This window comes from Oryctolagus cuniculus, chromosome 18 (genome assembly GCF_964237555.1).
Source record: "Oryctolagus cuniculus chromosome 18, mOryCun1.1, whole genome shotgun sequence".
NCBI lineage: Eukaryota > Metazoa > Chordata > Mammalia > Lagomorpha > Leporidae > Oryctolagus > Oryctolagus cuniculus.
This window is the reverse complement of record NC_091449.1, coordinates 13,605,112-13,624,063: the sequence shown is the minus strand read 5'-3', so window position 1 is coordinate 13,624,063 and position 18,952 is coordinate 13,605,112. Positions and strand designations below refer to the sequence as shown.

The following is an 18,952-nucleotide window of genomic DNA, read 5'->3' as shown; positions in this document are numbered from 1 at the left end:
CCCCAGTGGCTCAGTGGCGGGGCCGCTAAGCTGGGAGCTGGGGCCTTAATCTTGGGGGGGGGCCAAGACCCCCCCAGGGCTGGCAGGAAGCTGGACTCAGGAGCCAGAGACAGGGAGGAACCCTGGGAGCCCGGCTGTGGAGGGCGGGGCCTTAGCCACCAGGTCGGATTCCTGGCTCCCAGGGAAGCGCCTGTCCTTGCCTTGCATCTGTATCTCAGCGCCTCTTCCTCCTCCTCTCGCGGTCTTTGTTCTTCATGTCCCTCCGCTGTCCTCTTTGTCTCCTTCTCAATGCCTCCGTCTTTGCCTCCCGCTCTCTCCTTCCCCTCTGCATCCCTGGCTGGGCCCTGGGGCAGACTGGGCCTGGACGGCCTGTAAGCCCAGCCAGGGGGTGGTCCTGGGAGGGCCCCGTCAGCTGGGCTGCACGAGGGAGGCGCAGCCTGGATGGGCATGGGCGCCTGCCCTGCTGGCAGGCTATCAGGATGCTGGGGGCAGTCGCAGGCTGGGAGACCCCATGCCAGGGTCTGCTGTCCCCACCCCAAAGGCAGGGGCTACAGCACAAAGGAATAGTGCACTGACTGAGAGGGTGGGGGTGGGGTTGGCATCTCCCCCCCACCCCGCTGCTTGCCCTTTTTCTGGTGGTTTCTATCCCCCCCCCCCCCGCATCCCACTTCTCAACCCAGCAGCTCTTGCTTTTCCTGTCTTTGGGCTCCTGGGGTCTCTGACTTGTGTGACTGAAAGCCGGTGGTGCCCAGCTCAGAGCCGGGAGCCAGATCCCAGCTCTGCCTCTTTGTGTGTCACCTCGCCTCCCTGAGCCTCAGTCTGCTCATCTGTGAAGTGGGCTTATACAGGCTCAACATCTCTAATTCAGAATTCGAGATGTTCCAAAATTGGAACTTTCTGAGGATGGGCGTGATGCCACGGTGGAAAATCCCGCACCCTAACCTCACAGGATGGATTGCAGTCAGAAAGCAGGTGCACTAACCATATTGTGTAATGTTCCCTTCAGGCTGTGCACAAGGTGTGCATGAAACAAACTAATTTCATGTTTAGACTTGGCTTCAGCTCCCAAGATGCCTCATTATATGTATGCAAATAGTCCAGAATCTGGACAAACCTGGGATCCACAATACTTCCAGGAGCAGGCGTTTTGGCTCCGGATAAAGGATGCTGGATGGGGCATGTAGAGCAGTGAGCAGGAGGTGCCGGGGTCAGTATCTGGTGTCTCCCTGCTCGCGCCCCTGCCCAGCGCCCTGCACCTCCCATCTCTCCTGTCTCTCTCTCGGCGCTCCCCTCTCCCCGAACTTAGGTTTTCAAAAAATATTTATTTATTTGAAAGAGTTAGAGGGAGAGAGAGATCTCCCATAAGCTGGTTCATTCTCTAAAAGGCCACAGTGGCCAGGGCTGGTCTAGGGGGAAGCCAGGAGCCCAGAACTCCACCCAGGTCCTCACGTGGGTGCAGGGGCCCAGGCACTGGGGCCTCAGCTGCTTTCCCAGGCCGCCAGCAGGGAGCTGGGTCGGACCGGAGTGGAGTGGCTGACGCGCGAACCGGCGCTCACACGGAATGCCGGCCCCTCCCCTCCGGCTCATTCAGCCAAGACAGATTTGAATCTTATTATAAAGATACTTTACTAGGAAACGATACAAAAGGCCCCTAAAAGGCCGCATCAGGGCAGGGGCCGCGTTCTGTGGGTACAAGAAGACGTGTCAGACCAGGCAGAGGTGGGAGGAAGGGGGCCATGCAGGTGACAGGTGCAGGCGAGACATCACAGCGCGACCGAGCCGCTCGGGGGCAGGAGAGGCGGCGGCCAAGCTCAGCGCGCGCGCGCACACAGCTGGAACGGCCGCGGCACGTGCCCGAGACCCGAGCTGAGCGGGGTCAGGTCGATGTCCTCGGGGGCCACCAGCGGCTGCAGCGAGAAACTCTGCAGGATGGCGGTGAGGAAGAGGAAGAGTTCCATGCGCGCCAGCGACTCGCCCAGGCACAGCCGGCGCCCTGCGGTGGGGAGGGAGGAGACGGAGGGTGGGGTGGGGGCGAGCCTCCTGGTTCCCAGAGGAGGACGCACAGACCGCCCACCTAGAGGTCCACCACCCGCCGCCCGGGTTTGAATCCTGGCTCTGTCACGAGCAGGTCTGTGACCTTGGGCAGGGCACAGTGCCCAGATGTTTAAAACGGAGAGGCCAGCCGTGCCTCCTGCAGTTGCTGGGTATGCCATCCAGGTACGCCCTTCAGGCGCTCTCGCTTCGTGCAAAGCGCCACAGCTGCTATCATTCATTCCCCAGCCACCCCAAGAGATGATCTGCGCTTTGTAGGTGCGAGAATGGAGGTGCCGAGACGTGGTGAGGGGCACACAGCTGGGGTGCGGGGTGCGACCTCTCTCCCCCAAGCCTGCCACAGAGCCCAGCCCTTAGCAGCTGCCCCTCACAGCTCCAGCTCTTCCCAGAGGTGGCACGTGGCACGCAGTGAGTTCTCTAGTATTCCGTTGCTCCTTCCTCCACCTGCTACTTGGTAACCAGGGAAGAGAGCTCCCAGCAGGGTGCAGACAAAAGGCGGGGAAGCTGGATCCGCTTCCACGGCGCCACCTGGTGGAGGCCGGCAGTGGCCTCTCCCAAACACAAAAGGCAGGGAAGCCGGATCCGCTTCCACAGCGCCACCTGGTGGAGGCCGGCAGTGGCCTCTCCCAAACACAAAAGGCAGGTCAGCCGGATCCGCGTCCACAGCGCCACCTGGTGGAGGCCGGCAGTGGCCTCTCCCAAACACAAAAGGCGGGGAAGCCAGATCCGCGTCCACAGCGCCACCTGGTGGAGAGGCCAACAGTGGCCTCTCCCAAACACAAAAGGCGGGGAAGCCGAATCCGCGTCCACAGCGCCACCTGGTGGAGAGGCCAGCAGTGGCCTCTCCCAAACACAAAAGGCAGGGCAGCCAGATCCGCTTCCACAGCGCCACCTGGTGGAGAGGCCACCAGTGGCATCTCCCAAACACAAAAGGCAGGGAAGCCGGATCTGATTTCACAGCGCCACCTGGCGGAGAATCCGGCAGTGGCCGCTCCCAGGGCACAGGCTGCCCTGGTCAGTCGGTGTCGGGGTCCCAGCAGAAGGGCTGGGGGGCAATCGCTGCTTCTGCACACCCACACACAGGGGTGAGAGTGGAGAGGAGAGGCGGGCTCTGGGAGCCGGGACGGCGCTCTCACCGGCTGAGAAGGGCATGAAGGCGGGGCTCTTCTTGAAGGCCTCGTTGTCATCCAGGAAGTGCCCGGGGTTGAACTCCTGGGGCGCGGGGAACTGGCTGGGGTCGTGGTGGACCGTGTTCAGGAGGGTGATGACGTCGGTGCCCTGTGCGGTTGGAGGCGGGGTGAGCGGTGGAGGAGGGGCTGGGGGTCCCCAGCCAGGGCTTCCTCTCTGCGGGGCTCAGGGTCTTGGGACTTGATCCAGGGTTGGGGAGGGGTCTGGGGTTGCGGGCAGCGTCCGGCCCACGCTGGTTCTCCCGAAGCTAGGGCTGGGCGCCCCTCGCACCTTGGGTATCAGGAAGCCGTGGAAGTCCGTGTCGCGCGTGACGCGGTGCGGCAGGTTCATGGGGATGATGTCTGCGAAGCGCTGCACCTCGTGGATCACGGCGTCTGTGTAGGGCATGGCCGCGCGGTCCTCCAGCGACGGCAGCCGCGCGCGCCCCACCACGCGGTCTATCTCCTCCTGGACGCGGGCTGCGGGCGGGAGCAGGCGCGGTGAGGCCGCGGGCAGCGCCGCGTGCGGGCTCAGAGTCCCCAGGGCCCGCGAGGCAGGCCCCGGGTGCAGGCCGCGCTGTCTGCGGCCCCGCTCGTGGGCCCGTGCGCGTTCTTCCGAGGGGCCCAGAGCGCCCCTCACCTTGCACTTTAGGGAACTTCATGAGCGCGAGGAAAGCGTGGCGCAGCGTGGTGCCCACGGTCTCGGTGCCGCCGAAGAGCAGGTTGTGTGTGGTCATCAGCAGTGTGTCCATGTGGAAGTGGCTCAGCGGGTCCTGCTGCTCCTGCCGGGCGCGCGGGATGGGGACATGCGTGAGCCGGGGCCTGGGGCTGCCTTTTCTGGGCGGGGCTGTGACGCCCGGTCCCCGGCCCCCCGCCCAATTCGGAGTCCCCTGCCGGGGTCTGCGTGCAGGCCGGACCAGGGTGGGGCTTCCAGCTAGGGCTTTGCCTGGGCCATCCTGGTGAGGAAGCAATCGATGAAGTCCCGCGGAGAGTCGGGGTCCAGGGAGGCCTGGTGGTCGCGGACGCTGCGGGCGATGAGGGCTTTCATGCAGCCGAAGTTGCGGAAGAGGCGTCGGTGCGGCCCGGGCACCCAGTCCAGCAGGCTGGGGAAGATGTTGTACCACTGTGGACGGGGCAGGCGCGTGGGGCCGAGGCGCTGGGAGCAGCGGGCGGGGTGTGTGTGTGGGGCGGCCGGGGAGGCGGGGCTGGGGTGGGAGGGGCGGGCCTGCAGGGAGGGGCGGGGCCAAGAAGCGGCCAATCCACGCGCTAGACCCTGGCTCCTGCCCCCCCCCGGCTCGGGGGCGGGGCCTGCAGGGAGGGGCGGGGCCAGGAGCAGCCAATCCCCAGGCTGGACCCGGACTCCTGCCCTGACTCGGGGGCGGGGCCTGCAGGGAGGGGCGGGGCCAGGAGCAGCCAATCCCCAGGCTGGACCCGGACTCCTGCCCGGCTCGGGGGCGGGGCCTGCAGGGAGGGGCGGGGCCAGGAGCGGCTGATCCCCGCGCTGGACCCGGGCCCCTGACCTCGCCCCAGGGGCTGCTCATGATCTGAAAGTTGTCGTTGATGAGGCTGATGATGGTGTGCAGGCGCTCGTCGTCGTAGTCGAAGCGGCTGCCGAAGATCACGGAGCAGATGATGTTGGACACCGAGCGACTCAGCACAAACGTGGGGTCGAAGGGCTCGCCTGTGGGCGAGGGGTGCAGTGGGTCAGAGGGTGCAGCTCGGGGGACGTCCGGGCAGCGACAGAACCTGTGGCATCACGGGGCCACCGCACGCCCACTGGCCGTGACCACAGCACGCTGACACCGTATCAGCCCAGGGCAACAGCAGGCGGCATGGGCCGCAAGACTGCGTCTAGCGCGTTGCATGATCATGTCCAGCCTCACCCAGACGGAAACCCGCAGCGACACGGCCCCTAACACCCGGTGAGGCAGCCGCCCAGGAGACCTCGGCCGACAGTGTCCAGACCGCACAGGAGGCGCAGTAGCGCAGCCTGGGCTGAGATGGTCGTAGTTTGAATCCTGGCTTGACCTCTTAGCCTGGCCCAGCTGACCTCCGGTCTGGGAGCCTCAGTTTCCTCATCTGTAAAGTGGGCTCGATGGCTGCCTCTCCTACGGGGCTGTCCATAGCAGTCAGAGAATGCACGGTGGGGAAGGGCTCAGCCAACCTGTGCTGAGGCTGGCTCCCGCCGTGGCGCCCCTCCTGCGCCGCCAGCGAGCCCAAGTCCACATCCTGGGACCTCATGTGGCGAAAGGACCCTTGAGGACGCGATTAAGTGAGGGACCCCGACGGGGAGATCACTCAGTGGGCCCAGCCTAGGAGCACCCGGGTCCTTATGGGAGGGGGGTGCGTGGGTCTGAGTACAAAGACACCGAGCTGATGGGAGAAGAGCCAGCGAAGCAGACTGGGGGAGGCTGTTCCTGGCTGGGAAGATGGAGGAAGTGGCGTGAGCTGAGGAACACAGGTGGCCTCTGGGCTAGAGAGGCCGGGGCAGGGTCTCACCCACAGCTCTCATGTTTGAGCTGTAGGAACATGACGTCTGAGGCCACCGTGTTTGTGACAGTGTATCACCTCGGCCGTGAGAAGCCAGCACGGGCAGCTGGGACGGTCTCACTGACATCACATCGCTCCAGCGGCTTGCCTGGCACAGTGTGTTTGTGCCCAAAGCCAGTGAGATTTGGAGGTAACACGGGGCTCACACCATGACCTGCTTCCCAGGAGGTGAGAGCGTTCCGGGGAGGTGACACACGACGCTCTAAGACAGGCACGGGCGTGTCCAAGGCATCGTGTCCCTGCTGGTCGTTTTCAGTTTTTTTCAGAGCTCAGCAGCTTTGACCTGGGTTCAAATCCCAGCTCTGCCACACCCTGGGCACCCCGCTTTCCCTCCCTGGGCGTTGGCTTGCTCACCTGTGGCCACACCCACTCGCAAGGGTTGCGGGAGTGGGAAGAGTAACCACAGTTTAGCCAGTGCCCGTGAGCACTCAACAAATGGCAGCAGTGCCCTGCACGAGGCCTGGGGTGGCAGACGTGGGTTTGAATCCTGGTTCCTCCAGCTTACCAGCTCTGTTACGTCAAGCCGGTTGCCTAAGCTCTCTGTGCCTCTAATTCTCATCTGCGCGACGGATTGGTGTCAGCCTGCAAGGACTTCCGCACGGCCGCGTGCTCAGCACAGGGCCCTGGGGATGCCGCTGTCCTCCTCGTCCTCCACCAGGACAGAGGCTGGGCTGGGAGAGCGGGCACAGCCGCCAGCGCCTACCCCGTCCCACGAGCCCAGCCTTGGAGGAGGAGCCGCGCCCAGCGCCCCTCGGAGCCGCGCCTGACCTGGCCCTGACCTTCCGTTTTGCGCAGCTCCGCCAGCAGGAAGCCGCCTTCCTCCAGGATGCGCTCCTCGATGCTCCTCTTCCCCATGCCGAAGTTGCGCAGGATCTGCACGGAAAACCTCCGCAGCGCCCTCCAGCGGTCCCCGTTGGAGAAGGCGATGCCTGCGGACAGCGGAGGAGCTGGCTCGACCCTCTGCTCACCCCCAGCCCGCGGCCTCTGCGTCCCTGGGCTTCCCTCACCGCGGTCCCCGTCGCCCCTCCTGTGTCCCCTCCCCCAAGACCGGCACGGCCGGGCCTGTCCCGAGTGTCCTCAGCATTCGGCGGGGCTTGTCACACAGGAGGTGCCCCTCCTGGGATGGCTGATTGATGGCGGAGGGCATAAATGCAGGTAATCAAGAGGAGCAAGCGCAGGACACTGGGGACTCCGCCAGACCCTGCTCTGTCCTCTCCGGGACACTCTCTACCCCTTGTCTTCTCTGGACTTGTCGTTTCCATCTCCCAGGTCTCAGCTCAGAGGTCTCCCCTGGGTGGGTGGGTGGGGCTGCCCTGGCTCCGCCCTCCCAGCTTCTCCCATCCCCGCCATGACCACGCAGGGCTGTCACAGTCTGGGAATGGCCTATGCTTCCTGCTGGACATCAACAGGATAGGATCCTGGATGTGCTGCTTTTTCTCTTTTTAATTTAACTTCCAGTTACTTGAAGGGAGGAGAGAGAGCGACAGCTCCCATCTTTTGGTTTACTCCCCAAATGCATCCGTAAGAGCTGGGGCCAGCCCAAAGCCAGGAGCCTGCCGTGCAACTCGAGGGTGGTGGGGACTAAACCATCTCCCGCTGCCTCTCAGGGTGTGCGTTAGCAGGAAGCCGGGACCGGAAGCAGAGCCAGGACTTGGACCCAGCCACTCCCATACGAAATGCGCACAGATGCTTGCCCCAAGGATGCGTTTGTGGTTCTTCGGTCCCTCGCAGACCATGAGATGCCAGAGAAGGGAAAAACAGACTGTGGGGTATTGGCTTGCCTGGCTTTGCAGGCATCGACTCAGCGACGCCTCGTGGTGGCAGACGGGGCGTCAGAGCGGGCACATGGGCAGAAAGCAGTAATGAATGGTGTGTGTGTGCAGATGCTTCTGTGCAAAAGTAGCAAGGGGATTTTTCCCAAGAGCCCTGGTGCCACCTCTTTGCATCCTATGTACCAGGATGGACAGGGTCATGAGCGCACGGGGGGCAGGGGCCATGAAAGGTGGCAGGTGTACAGTGGGAGGTGTTTCACTGATTCCAAATCCAGGGTAGCCGGGACCTGCCTAATGAGGGCCAGGGGAGCCCTGGGCGCTCCTTGAGGGGAGAATGATGAAGGGTGTGGATCTTCCAAACCCATTTTTTTTTTTTTTTTGACAGGCAGAGTGGACAGTGAGAGAGAGAGACAGAGAGAAAGGTCTTCCTTTTTGCCGTTGGTTCACCCTCCAATGGCCGTCGCAGCCAGTGCGCTGTGGCCGGTGCACCGCGCTGATCTGAAGCCAGGAGCCAGGTGCTTTTCCTGGTCTCCCATGTGGGTGCAGGGCCCAAGCACTTAGGCCATCCTCCACTGCACTCCCGGCCAGAGAGCTGGCCTGGAAGAGGGGCAACCGGGACAGAATCCGGCGTCCTGACCGGGACTAGAACCCGGTGTGCCGGTGCCACAAGGAGGAGGATTAGCCTAGTGAGCCGCGGCGCTGGCCCCCAGACCCATTTTCAATCAGAGCATACCCCCTCACCCCGTCCCCCACCACCCCCGCCATCTTCTTTCTTTCCTGTTATTTGTTGGGCCTGGCCACTTGACTTCCTTGCATAGAGATCTGTATTTAAAACAAGCTTGGGTCGGCGCTGTAGCTCACTAGGCTAATCCTCCGCCTGCAGCGCCGGCACCCCGGGTTCTAGTCCCAGTCGGGGTGCCAGAGTCTGTCCTGGCTGCTCTTCTTCCAGGCCAGCTCTCTGCTGTGGCCAGGGAGTGCAGTGGAGGATGGCCCAAGTGCTTGGGCCTGCACTCACATGGGAGACCAGGAGGAAGCACCTGGCTCCTGGCTTCGGATCGGCGCTGTGCGCTGGCCATGACAGCCATTTGGGGGGTGAACCAACAGAAGGAAGACCTTTCTCTCTGTCTCTCTCTCACTGTCTAACTCTGCCTGTCAAAAACAAAAAACACAACAAAACCAAAAACAAGCTTGAAAGCGACAAGACCAGGTGTTTTCCAAGCCAAGGGGACAGGATCTCGAGATGGTGTAGGTGAGTGGTGGGAGTGGCTGGGGATGCCAGTGGGGCCAGAGAGGCGATGTGCCTTTTGGGTGAGTTGGGTTTGAGGCTGGAGATGGGGACAGAGTAGGGTGGCAGGAGAAGGGTTGAGTGAGAGCTTGGGGTCGGGTAGGTGTGTGATGCAGTTGGTTTTGGTGGCAGCGAGGTCAATGCTGCAGATGTGGCCTGGGGACTGGCACCTTCCGTAGACGATAGGGGGGGCAATGCGAGGCTGGGGCTGGGGAGGGGAAGGACAGCAGAGTTCAGTTTTCCACTGCAGGGATCAGGATGGGGGTTGGTAATGGGGTTGATCCGGGACTGCAGGTTGGGGGAGGTGGCATCGTAGGTGGGGGTGGAGAAGGGGCTAAGGGGGGGCCTGGCAGGGTTGGTGGGGATTGAGATTGGGTTGAGGGGGACAATGAGGACTGAGGCCAGATAACTTGGTTGGGACTTTGATGATATGGCGGGGATGGAACAAGAGACCGGATGAGAATGGGGTTGGAGCTGGACAGAGATAGGGGTTGGGATGCAGTTCCGGACGGTGGAGGGAGCAGGTGCTTACTGCTGGGGATGCCCGCCTACCATACCACAGTGCCCGCCTTCACGCCCCAGCTCTGCTTCCAATCCTGTCTGCCTGCTGCTGCACACCTTAGGGGGGCGCAGGTGATCCCTCAAGTACTAGGATCCCTGCCACCCATGGGGGAGGCCTGGATGGAGTTTTGCCTCCTGGCTTTGGCATAGCCCAGCCTTGGCTGTTGCAAATATCTGGGGATTGAGCCAGCAGGTGGACGAGTTCTGTCTCTGTCTCTGTCTCTCCCTCTCTCTCCCTGTGTCTCTTTCAAATAAAAAAAAAATTAAAACATAAGGAAAGGTGGTGGTGGGGTTTTGGGGTGGAAGGTGGGACACAGCTGCCTGGCTCCTCCCATTTGGTGTCAACTTCAGAGGCCTGAGTGTTGTCAAGAGAGGGAGGACGGTCTCCCATCCTCAGCCCTCCTCCAGTGTGGGGAGGTTGGGGGTGGGGGTGGGGACGGGGAGCGGGCTCACCGTTGCCCTTGGTGAAGTTGAAGAAGACAGGGTAGCTGCCGCGGCCGCTGAACTCGTCCCCCTGGTCCACGAGGGCCTCCTTCACAGTTTGGTACCCGCTGAGCACCACCACGGGCCTGGGCCCCAGGTGCACCGTGTAGACCGAGCCGTATTCCTTACTCAGCTGAGGGATGGACAGAGGCCACAGGTGGGCGTGGGCTGTGGGAACCCTCTCCCTCCCCACTGCCCCGTCTCCCGAGCCCAGGCCCCTGCACCTTGGTGAGAGAGGTCAGCATGTCCTGGGAGCGAAGCTGCAGCAGGTTCCCCAGCAATGGGAGGGGCCTGGGTCCCGGGGGCAGCCGGCCCTTGCCCCATGAGCCGAGGGTCAGGAGCAGGTAGACGAGAGCCAGGAGCAGCAGCAGGATGGCCGTGTTTGTGCTGTCCATGGTGACGCAGCTGCAGACACCGGGAGAGCAGAGCTGGGTCCCTCCGCCCCTCACCTCCTTCTAGACCTTGCTTTTCCCGGGCCCCAGAAATGGGCGCAGGTGGAAGAAGAAACAGGGTAGAGAAACAGAGAGAGTCCAGGGGATGAGAGAGGGAGGAGGGCGAGAAGGGCACAGAGATGGAATCAGAGAGGCAGAGAGGCTCTCAACAAACTTAATTTTATCCCAAAGCCACTTTTTCAGTTCCATTTGCACAGACCTTTTGAAGTGCCCTCTTACAGACAGAGATGGGGAGAAAGAGAGGGTGGGAGCGAGCGAGCGAGCAAGAGGCTGAGGTGGACAGGGATGGTAGAAGCAGAGGAAATGAAAGAAGAAGCACGTGTTCAGAACGCAGGGTCCCATTCCAGAGGGCGTTGCACCTGCTGGGCGAGGCACCTGTGCAGGCACCTGGGCCCAGCCAACGCGAGACCCCAAGAGCCATCAGAGGAGCCGGAAGAAGAGATGCCCATTCAGTCTTAAGACAGAGATGGAGCCAGAGGCCCCCCTCTCAGGGGAGCCCCCCTGCTCCTCTGTGTCCCCATCCCGGACCCTTTACCTGCCTCGCCGTGGGGGCAGCTAGGTGTGCCCCAGAGCTGTGGGCTGTGCCCGGCCACTGTGATGTGCTTGCGGGCAACAGCACCCGCTCTTAAATCCTGCCTCCACACCCCGCCTTTACTCCGCCCCTCCCCTCCTTCAGGCGATCTTTAACCCCCTCCCATCTTCACAGCTGCCTGCAAAGGCCCCCTGGGTGGGGGCTGCACCTGGGGAACCTGCTGTCCCCCTCCTCTTGGGGGAAGCTGGGCTCTGCGGGCGGAGCTCAGTCCTGGTCCCTGTCCAGCAGTCGTGGCTGGCCCTGGGGATGGGGCAGAGGTGTTTTCTGGGGGTCTGGTTGCGGGGGCGGGGGCGAGGCAGAGCGATGAGCCAGAGATGAGCCTTGGGCACTGGGTCCTGCTGCTCTGTGTTCAAGTCCCCGGCTGACGCTGAGCGGCTTCGCGACCCAGGCGGGCCCCGTTTCTCTCCGGGCTGCCCAGGCTGCGTCTTACCCGGCTCCTGCCTCTGTGGTGTCTGTGGCTGTCTGTCCTGCACGCCGATGCTCTCGGCCTCCGTGTCTCAGGGCCTCTGTCTCTGCTTCCCTCGCGTCCTCCAGGTCCTGCTTGCTCACGCCTCCTGCTCTCGCCTTCTCCCTCTCGCTCTCTGGGGCTCTGTCCTTGCTGTCTCTCGCGTCCCCTGAGTCAGATCCAGCAGGCAGGGCTGAGCCAGGCTGAGGTGAAGGATGACTTGGGAGGGGGTCAGGGTAGCTGCCAACCACGGGGACGGAGGACTAGCGGACCCCAGATAGGAATGATGCCTACTCCCCCCCCTCCAAGCCCTCCTTCCTCAGAAGCTGAGGACCCAACCCCTGTCCTGGGCAGGGTGGCAGAGGGAGGTGCTGAGCCCAGGGTCTGGGTGGGGGTGGCGATGTCCCCAGGGTCAGAGGTGTGAGCTGTGTTTGCTGTTCCCACGGTGGGGGGGGGGGGAGTAGGAAGTGCTGGAGGTCTTGGGGAACTTGACACCCCCGGCCCCAGGCCAGGAGGGCAGTGGGGTGGGGGTGGGGCCCAGGCTGTTGCCCAGGTCCCGAACAGGCCAAGTTAGGGCAGGCCCTGGGAGCGGGGGAGGGGCTTGCCCGTGGGAGTAGGCACCTCCAGTTTCCCTGGGCGTCCACTCTGTTTCTGGGGGCAGGTGAAGCCCTGGATCCACCCCAGCCCTGTGAGCAACTTTTCCCCGGCCCTGAACAGGATTGGACCAGGGCGGTGGCGGCGGCGGCGGGGTGGTGGTGGTGGTGGTCGTCCAACGCCATTTCTGGGACCAGCCAGCGGACTCCCTTCTTTTTGCTGAGTCATGGTTGGTGTGGGCATGTGTAGATGGAGTTTTCCACGTGCAAATGTTTTTCTAGGCAAAATATCCATATGATGAAACATACAAATCTTAAGTAAGCATTGACTTTTGAATGCATGCACCCATGTAGTCCAAATCCCCACCCCAAAAAGTTCTTACAATCCCTTCCCAGTCGACCGTGCTGCAGCACTCCTAGGCGAGCATTGTCCTGGGCTTTTCTTCCCACCATCGATCAATATTTCACAGAACCGAAATCCTACAGCATGGCTTGTCTTCTGCTCGTGGCAGGTGCATTCCATGCTTCGGAGACGCGGCCACGTGTTACACGAAGCAGCGGCTTGTTGCGTTTCGTGCTGAGTGTGGCGTTTCCTTGTGTCTGAGAACCATGCACCTTGCTTAGGTGGCCGCGGGATGGCTTCCAGCGTCGGCTTGTGGGTGTGGTGTACACACTCTTCTTTCTGTCGAGGTTTTCAGAAAGTTCACGGAGAATGAAACCCAAGATCACTTTTTCAAAAAGATGTATTTATTTATTTGAAAGGCAAAATGACAGAAAGGGAGAGAAAGAGGAGAGAGAGAGAATCTTCCATCTACTGGTTGATTTCCTGATCAGTCACAACAACCAGGGCTGGGCCAGGAACTCCATCCAGGTCTCCCACACGGGTGCAGGGGCCCAAGCACTGGGCCATCTTCCACTGCTTTCCCAGGCCTCAGCAGAGAGCTGGATCAGAAGTGGAGCAGCCGGGACTAGAACCGGCGCCATATGGGATGCCGGCGCTGCAGGCCGGTGCTTTAACCCGCTGTGTCACAGCGCCGGCCCCACTCTGGATGCTCCCGCGCACGTCTTTTTTTTTTTTTTTTTTTTTTTTTTTTGACAGGCAGAGTGGACAGTGAGAGAGAGAGACAGAGAGAAAGGTCTTCCTTTGCCGTTGGTTCACCCTCCAATGGCCGCCGCGGCCGGCGCGCTGCGGCCGGCGCACCGCGCTGATCCGATGGCAGGAGCCAGGAGCCAGGTGCTTTTCCTGGTCTCCCATGGGGTGCAGGGCCCAAGCACCTGGGCCATCCTCCACTGCACTCCCTGGCCACAGCAGAGGGCTGGCCTGGAAGAGGGGCAACCGGGACAGAATCCAGCGCCCCGACTGGGACTAGAACCCGGTGTGCCGGCGCCGCTAGGCGGAGGATTAGCCTAGTGAGCCGCGGCGCCGGCCCGCGCACGTCTTTTTGTGATGTGTCCACTCTGTTGTATTGGGCACAGCCGTGGAAAGATTGGGTGAGAGGATGGTGTGTGTCTCAGCCCGGCCGCTGCTGTGCCGCGTCCCCCAGTCACGCCTCCCCGTTTCTGTGTCCTGATGGAAAATCACAGAGCGGGACAGCTCTGTGACTCAGCCAGCTGCGTCTCCCACAGGTTTGAACCCTAGCCGGGGCCTTGACCTTTCCGAGGCACTGATAAGCTTCGGGCAACTACACTGAAAGAAACTTGCCCAGACAGTGAGCCACATTCCTAAAACCTTGTTCAGATAAACTCTAGACCCCGGCCTGGTCACTGGGGACGCGGCCACGGAGGACCTCTCTCTCTGGCTGTCCAGCACCAAGATTTTTTTTTATTATTTATTTATTTATTTTTAATTTTTTGACAGGCAGAGTGGACAGTGAGAGAGAGAGAGAGACAGAGAGAAAGGTCTTCCTTTGCCGTTGGTTCACCCTCCAATGGCCGCCACGGCCGGCGCACCGCGCTGATCCAATGGTAGGAGCCAGGTGCTTCTCCTGGTCTCCCATGGGGTGCAGGGCCCAAGCACTTGGGCCATCCTCCACTGCACTCCTGGGACATAGCAGAGAGCTGGCCTGGAAGAGGGGCAACCGGGACAGAATCTGGTGCCCCGACCGGGACTAGAACCCGGTGTGCTGGCGCCACAAGGCAGAGGATTAGCCTAGTGAGCCGCGGCGCCGGCCCAGCACCAAGATTTTAAAAGATTGATTTTGGAAGTCAAGAGTTACAGAGAGACAGAGACAAATCTTCTATCCACTGGTTCACTCCCCAGATGTGTGCAATGGCCAGGGCTGGGCCAGACCAAAGCCAGGAGCCAGGAGCTCCATCCGGGTCTCCCACGTGGGTGCAGGGGCTCAAGCACTTGGGCCGTCTTCTACTGCTTTCCCAGGTCACAGCAGTGGCTGGAGCAGAAGTGGAGCAGCCAGGACACAAACTGACATGCATAGGGATGCTATCTACAATGCCAGACCTGAGACTTTTTTTAAAAAATAAAAATAAAAGGATATGAACCTTTCATGGATTTCTGTTGTGTACTTACTAACACATTGTTTATCAAGGATTTTGATTTCTCATTGCATCAAAAAAATCCTCATACTTGAAAATAAGCCTTATATATAAGAGGCATATTTGATTCCTCAGTCTGCCTGTCTTTTGTGAAATAAATATGAACCCATAAGAAAAGGGTTTATGGGCAAACAGAATTATTATTTTTTTAAAACATATTACTTATTTATTTGAAAGGCAGTTATAGGGAGATCTTCCATCTGCTGGTTCACTCCCCAAATGGCTGCAATGGCTGGGACTGGGCCAGGCTGAAGCCGGTAGCCTGGAACTCCATCCAGGTCTCCCATGTAGGTGCAGGGGCCCAAGCACTTGGGCCATCTTCTTCTGCTTTCCCAGGAACATTAGACAGCTGGATCAGAAGTGGAGCAGCAGGGACTTGAACCAGTGCCTACATGTGATTGCAGGTGGCAGCTTAATATACTGTGCCACAACACTGGCCCTGACAAATGGAACTAAAAGATGAGTCTATTTTGGTGCAAAATTATTTGAAATCCATGCATAGTTTTTTCATCACCTGTATTTTCCATGCAATTTTAAAAATATTTATTTATTTATTTATTTGAAAGTCAGAGTTACACAGATGAGAAGGGGAGGCAGAGAGAGACAGAGAGGTCTTTCATTTGCTGGTTCACACTCCAATTGGCCACAACGGCCACAGCTGGGCTGACCCGAAGCCAGGAGCCAGGAACTTATTCCAGGCTTCCACGCGGGTGCAGGGGCCCAAGCACTTAGATCATATTCCACTGCTTTCCCAGGCCATAGCCGAGAGCTGGATCAGAAGTGGAGCAGCCGGGACTTGAACCGGTGCCCATATGGGATGCCGGCCCTGCAGGCAGCAGCTTTACCTGCTACGCCACAGCACTGGCTCCTCCATGCACTTTTTGAAGATCCCTTCCAAATGCATGGATTTCACAATCTTTTCTTTTAATATTTATTTATTTGAGAGGCAAAGAGAGTTACAGGCAGAGAGAGGGAGGGATGGAAAGTTCTTCCATCCGCTGGTTCACTCCCCAAATGGCCACACAACGGTCAGAGCTGGGCTGATCTCAAGCCAGGAGCCAGGAGCTTCTTCTGGGTCTCTCATGTAGGTGCAGGGGCCCAAGCCCTCGGGCCGTCTTCCACTGCTTTCCCAGGCCATAAGCCAGATGTGAACTAGCTAGCACCCATATGGGATGCTGGCGCAGCAGGGGGAGGCTTAGCCTACTACACCACAGCACTGGCTCCAGATTTCAGAATCTTTTGCAACATTTTAAACTTATCTTTTTTTTTTTTTTTTTTTGACAGGCAGAGTGGACAGTGAGAGAGAGAGAGACAGAGAGAAAGGTCTTCCTTTGCCGTTGGTTCACCCTCCAATGGCCGCCACGGCCAGTGCACTGCAGCCGGTGCACCGCGCTGATCCGATGGCAGGAGCCAGGTGCTTCTCCTGGTCTCCCACGGGGTGCAGGGCCCAAGCACTTGGGCCATCCTCCACTGCACTCCCTGGCCACAGCAGAGCTGGCGTGGAAGAGGGGCAACCGGGACAGAATCTGGTGCCCCAACCGGGACTAGAACTCGGTGTGCCAGCGCCGCAAGGCAGAGGATTAGCCTATTGAGCCACGGCCCCGGCTGCAACATTTTAAACTTATATATATATATTTTTGACAGGCAGAGAGGACAGTGAGAGAGAGAGACAGAGAGAAAGGTCTTCCTTTGCCGTTGGTTCACCCTCCAATGGCCGCCAGCCACCCGGCGCATCTCGCTGATCCGATGGCAGGAGCCAGGTACTTATCCTGGTCTCCCATGGGGTGCAGGGCCCAAGCACTTGGGCCATCCTCCACTGCACTCCCTGGCCACAGCAGAGCTGGCCTGGAAGAGGGGCAACCGGGACAGAATCCGGGGCCCCGACCGGGACTAGAACCCGGTGTGCCGGCGCCGCTAGGTGGAGGATTAACCTTTTGAGCCGTGGCGCCAGCTTAAACTTATCTTTCAATTCAATTTTTTTTTCCCACAGACTTATTGGAATACCTTCATGTGGTGCCTGAAGAACCTTGCAGCTGATCGAGGAACATATTTCACAGCCTCCCTAATCCCATGCTGGGCAAGAAAGGAAGGCATCATATGGCAAGTGCACCGGCTCTGCTACAGGGGAGCAGGATTTACATCTTACCGGGCGGAACTGAGCTCCCGAAAGGATTCCCCTCACTGAAAAGCTGCGGTGTGGGTGCGTCTGTTTATTTATTTGGAAAGGCAGAATGACAGAGAGGGACACACACACACACACATACACACACACACAGATCTTCCATCTGCTGGTTCACTCATCAAATGCCCTCAACAGCCAGGGCTCAGCCAGGCTGAAGCCAGGAGCCAGGAGCTCCGTCCAGGCTTCCCACATGAGTGGCAGGAACACAAGCACTTGGGTCATCATCTACTGCCTCCCAGGTGCATTAGCAGGAAACTGGACTGGAAGTGGAATGGCTGGGGTTCAAAAGGTGCTGGTGTTTGCCAGGGTTGGGGTATGGCTTTACTGGCTGCATCACAACGCCCACCCTGATTGTGTCTTTTTTTTTTATTGTGTATATTTTTATTTCTTCAAATTATTTATCAGGAGTGACTGAAATAAAAAAAATGTAATTGAGTCCCATCATCATCATCATCATGGAAATGGCTTTAAGAGAAAACTGGTCAGAAGAATATTATTGCTTCCCATTTTCAACCAGCACATAGTTGCTTTTGATAAGACAGACAAGAGCCTGTCAAGAATGCTCAAGATTATAATACAACATGCCTGTTTACAGGGGAACAAACCTAGGGAATAACTTATGTGAACTTCTTGATTTCATCATACAAGACAAGCACAAAAGCACCACCCATGCCTCTGAGGACGTTGGACCATGCACCCTTGAAAAACGCTTTGCCTCCTTCATCACGAGCAATCTTCCTCCAGCAGTCAAGTGTGCCTGTGTACATGATATCAGTTCCTTTACGCCCTGACTGCATCATCATGCGCTGACGAACAGTGTCAAATGGATAGGAAGTCAACCCAGCAACAGCAGTGACAGACTGCGCGATCATCCAGCTGATGAAGATGTGCGTGTTCTTGGGATCTGGAAGCATTCCTTTTGCGGTGTCATAGATACCGAAGTAGGCAGCCCGGTAGATGATAATGCCCTGTACAGACACATTAAAGCCTTGGTACAGGCCCCTAATCCCATCAGATTTGTAGATCTTAACCAGGCAGTCGCCGAGGCCTCTGAATTCCCTTTCAGCTCCAGTTTGCCCACGTCAGCTGCTAGACGGGTACAGGCAAAATCAAGAGGGTACACGAAACACAAGGATGTGGCTCCAGCAGCACCACCTGATGCCAGATTTCCTGCAAAGTAGCGCCAAAACTGGGTCCTCTTGTCCACGCCACCCAGAAAGATCTGCTTGTATTTATCTTTGAAGGCAAAGTTGAGAGCCTGGGTGGGGAAGTATCTGATGACATTGGCCAGGTTACCACGCCAGAAGGACAGGACTCCCTGCTCCTTGGGGATACGAACCACGCAGTCTATAATGCCCTTGTATTGCTTATCGGCAGTGATTTGCTTGCTGGCATGCTGCACCTGCAGCAGCAGCTTGACCCTCTCGATGGGCGCTACCGCGGTCTTGGAGATGGCCGCAGCCACTCCACCTGCCAGAAAGTCCTTGGCGAAGGACACAGCGGCATCTGTCATGTTGGAAGGAAAGAGGAGCCAGGCGACTGCGGGACAGGACTGGGCTGGGAACCGGCTTTGACTCCGGGACTCTGGAGTGTCTTTTTTTTTTTCTTTAAAAAATTTTTTTTTGAAAGGCAGAGGTACAGAGAGAGAGAGAGAGAGAGAGAGAGAGAGAGATCAATCTTCCATCTGTTGGTTTACTCCCCAAATAGCCACAACAATCAGGGCTGGGCCAGTCCAACCAAAGCCAGGAGCCAGGAGTTTCATCCAGGTCTCCCGCGTGGGTACAGGGGCCTGAGGACTCGGGCCATCTTCCACTGCTTTCCCAGGTCATTAGCAGGGAGCTGGATCAGAAGTGGAGCAGCCGGGACTCGAACTGGTGCCCATCTGGGACGCCAGCGTCGCAGGTGGCTGGCGTTCTAATGCAAGCTGTCTGTGCCTTGATGGAGGTCCCCATGGTGGAGGAGAGTCAGCTTACAAGGGTCTGGTGGACATCAAGAGCCAGGCACCATCCGTGAGGGTGTGGAGAAGACACTGCCTCAAGCCTGGGCCTCAGTTTTACACGGGATGCCCTGGTCTGTGGTCCTTCTGCCCAGTACTGCCTGGGTCAAGAGCCCTGAGAGGGCGTCTGGAGGTGACGAGTGCCACCAGGCTGGACTGCAGCCTCCCTGCCCCTGAGGCACCACTCCCACCTTCCTCCTTGGTGAAGGCCCGCAGAGGCACCTGGGACATGGGAGGCACGCAGCAATGGTGGGCAGTGCCGCATACAAC

General features: G+C 59.3%; 1 protein-coding gene and 1 pseudogene across 3 annotated transcripts; both read right to left on the bottom strand.

The window, feature by feature from the left end:
* Window positions 1-1,607: 1,607 nt before the first annotated feature.
* Window positions 1,608-11,489, bottom strand: LOC100353821 (cytochrome P450 2F5). 3 transcript variants are annotated; one of them, XM_051836450.2, is made up of 10 exons: window positions 11,344-11,489; window positions 10,094-10,274; window positions 9,840-10,002; window positions 6,548-6,697; window positions 4,739-4,899; window positions 4,165-4,341; window positions 3,859-4,000; window positions 3,511-3,698; window positions 3,189-3,330; window positions 1,608-1,993 (listed from the first exon to the last, which is right to left on the bottom strand). In XM_051836450.2, exons 2-10 carry the CDS (start codon window positions 10,262-10,264, stop codon window positions 1,812-1,814), a joined length of 1,476 nt encoding a protein of 491 aa, XP_051692410.2. In that variant the 5' UTR covers window positions 10,265-10,274; window positions 11,344-11,489; the 3' UTR covers window positions 1,608-1,811. The 3 variants fall into 3 exon arrangements, with proteins under 3 accessions (XP_051692410.2, XP_008247933.3, XP_051692409.2); XM_008249711.4 differs by lacking the exon at window positions 11,344-11,489 and adding an exon at window positions 10,857-11,082; XM_051836449.2 differs by lacking the exon at window positions 11,344-11,489 and adding an exon at window positions 10,857-10,930 and having other exon boundaries at window positions 10,094-10,330.
* Window positions 11,490-17,044: 5,555 nt separating this feature from the next.
* On the bottom strand, window positions 17,045-18,273 carry LOC103345449 (ADP/ATP translocase 2 pseudogene; annotated as a pseudogene).
* Between the last annotated feature and the right edge of the window lie 679 nt (window positions 18,274-18,952).

Coding starts and splice junctions, on each gene's coding strand:
- LOC100353821 (XM_051836450.2), bottom strand. CDS start 10,264: ATGGACAGCACAAACACGGCCATCCTGCTGCTGCTCCTGGCTCTCGTC. Junction 4,900..6,547: donor GGAGCTGCGCAAAACGGAAG/GTCAGGGCCAGG, acceptor CCTCGCCCACAG/GCGAGCCCTTCGACCCCACG. Junction 4,001..4,164: donor TCCTCACCAGGATGGCCCAG/GCAAAGCCCTAG, acceptor CGCGCCCGGCAG/GAGCAGCAGGACCCGCTGAG.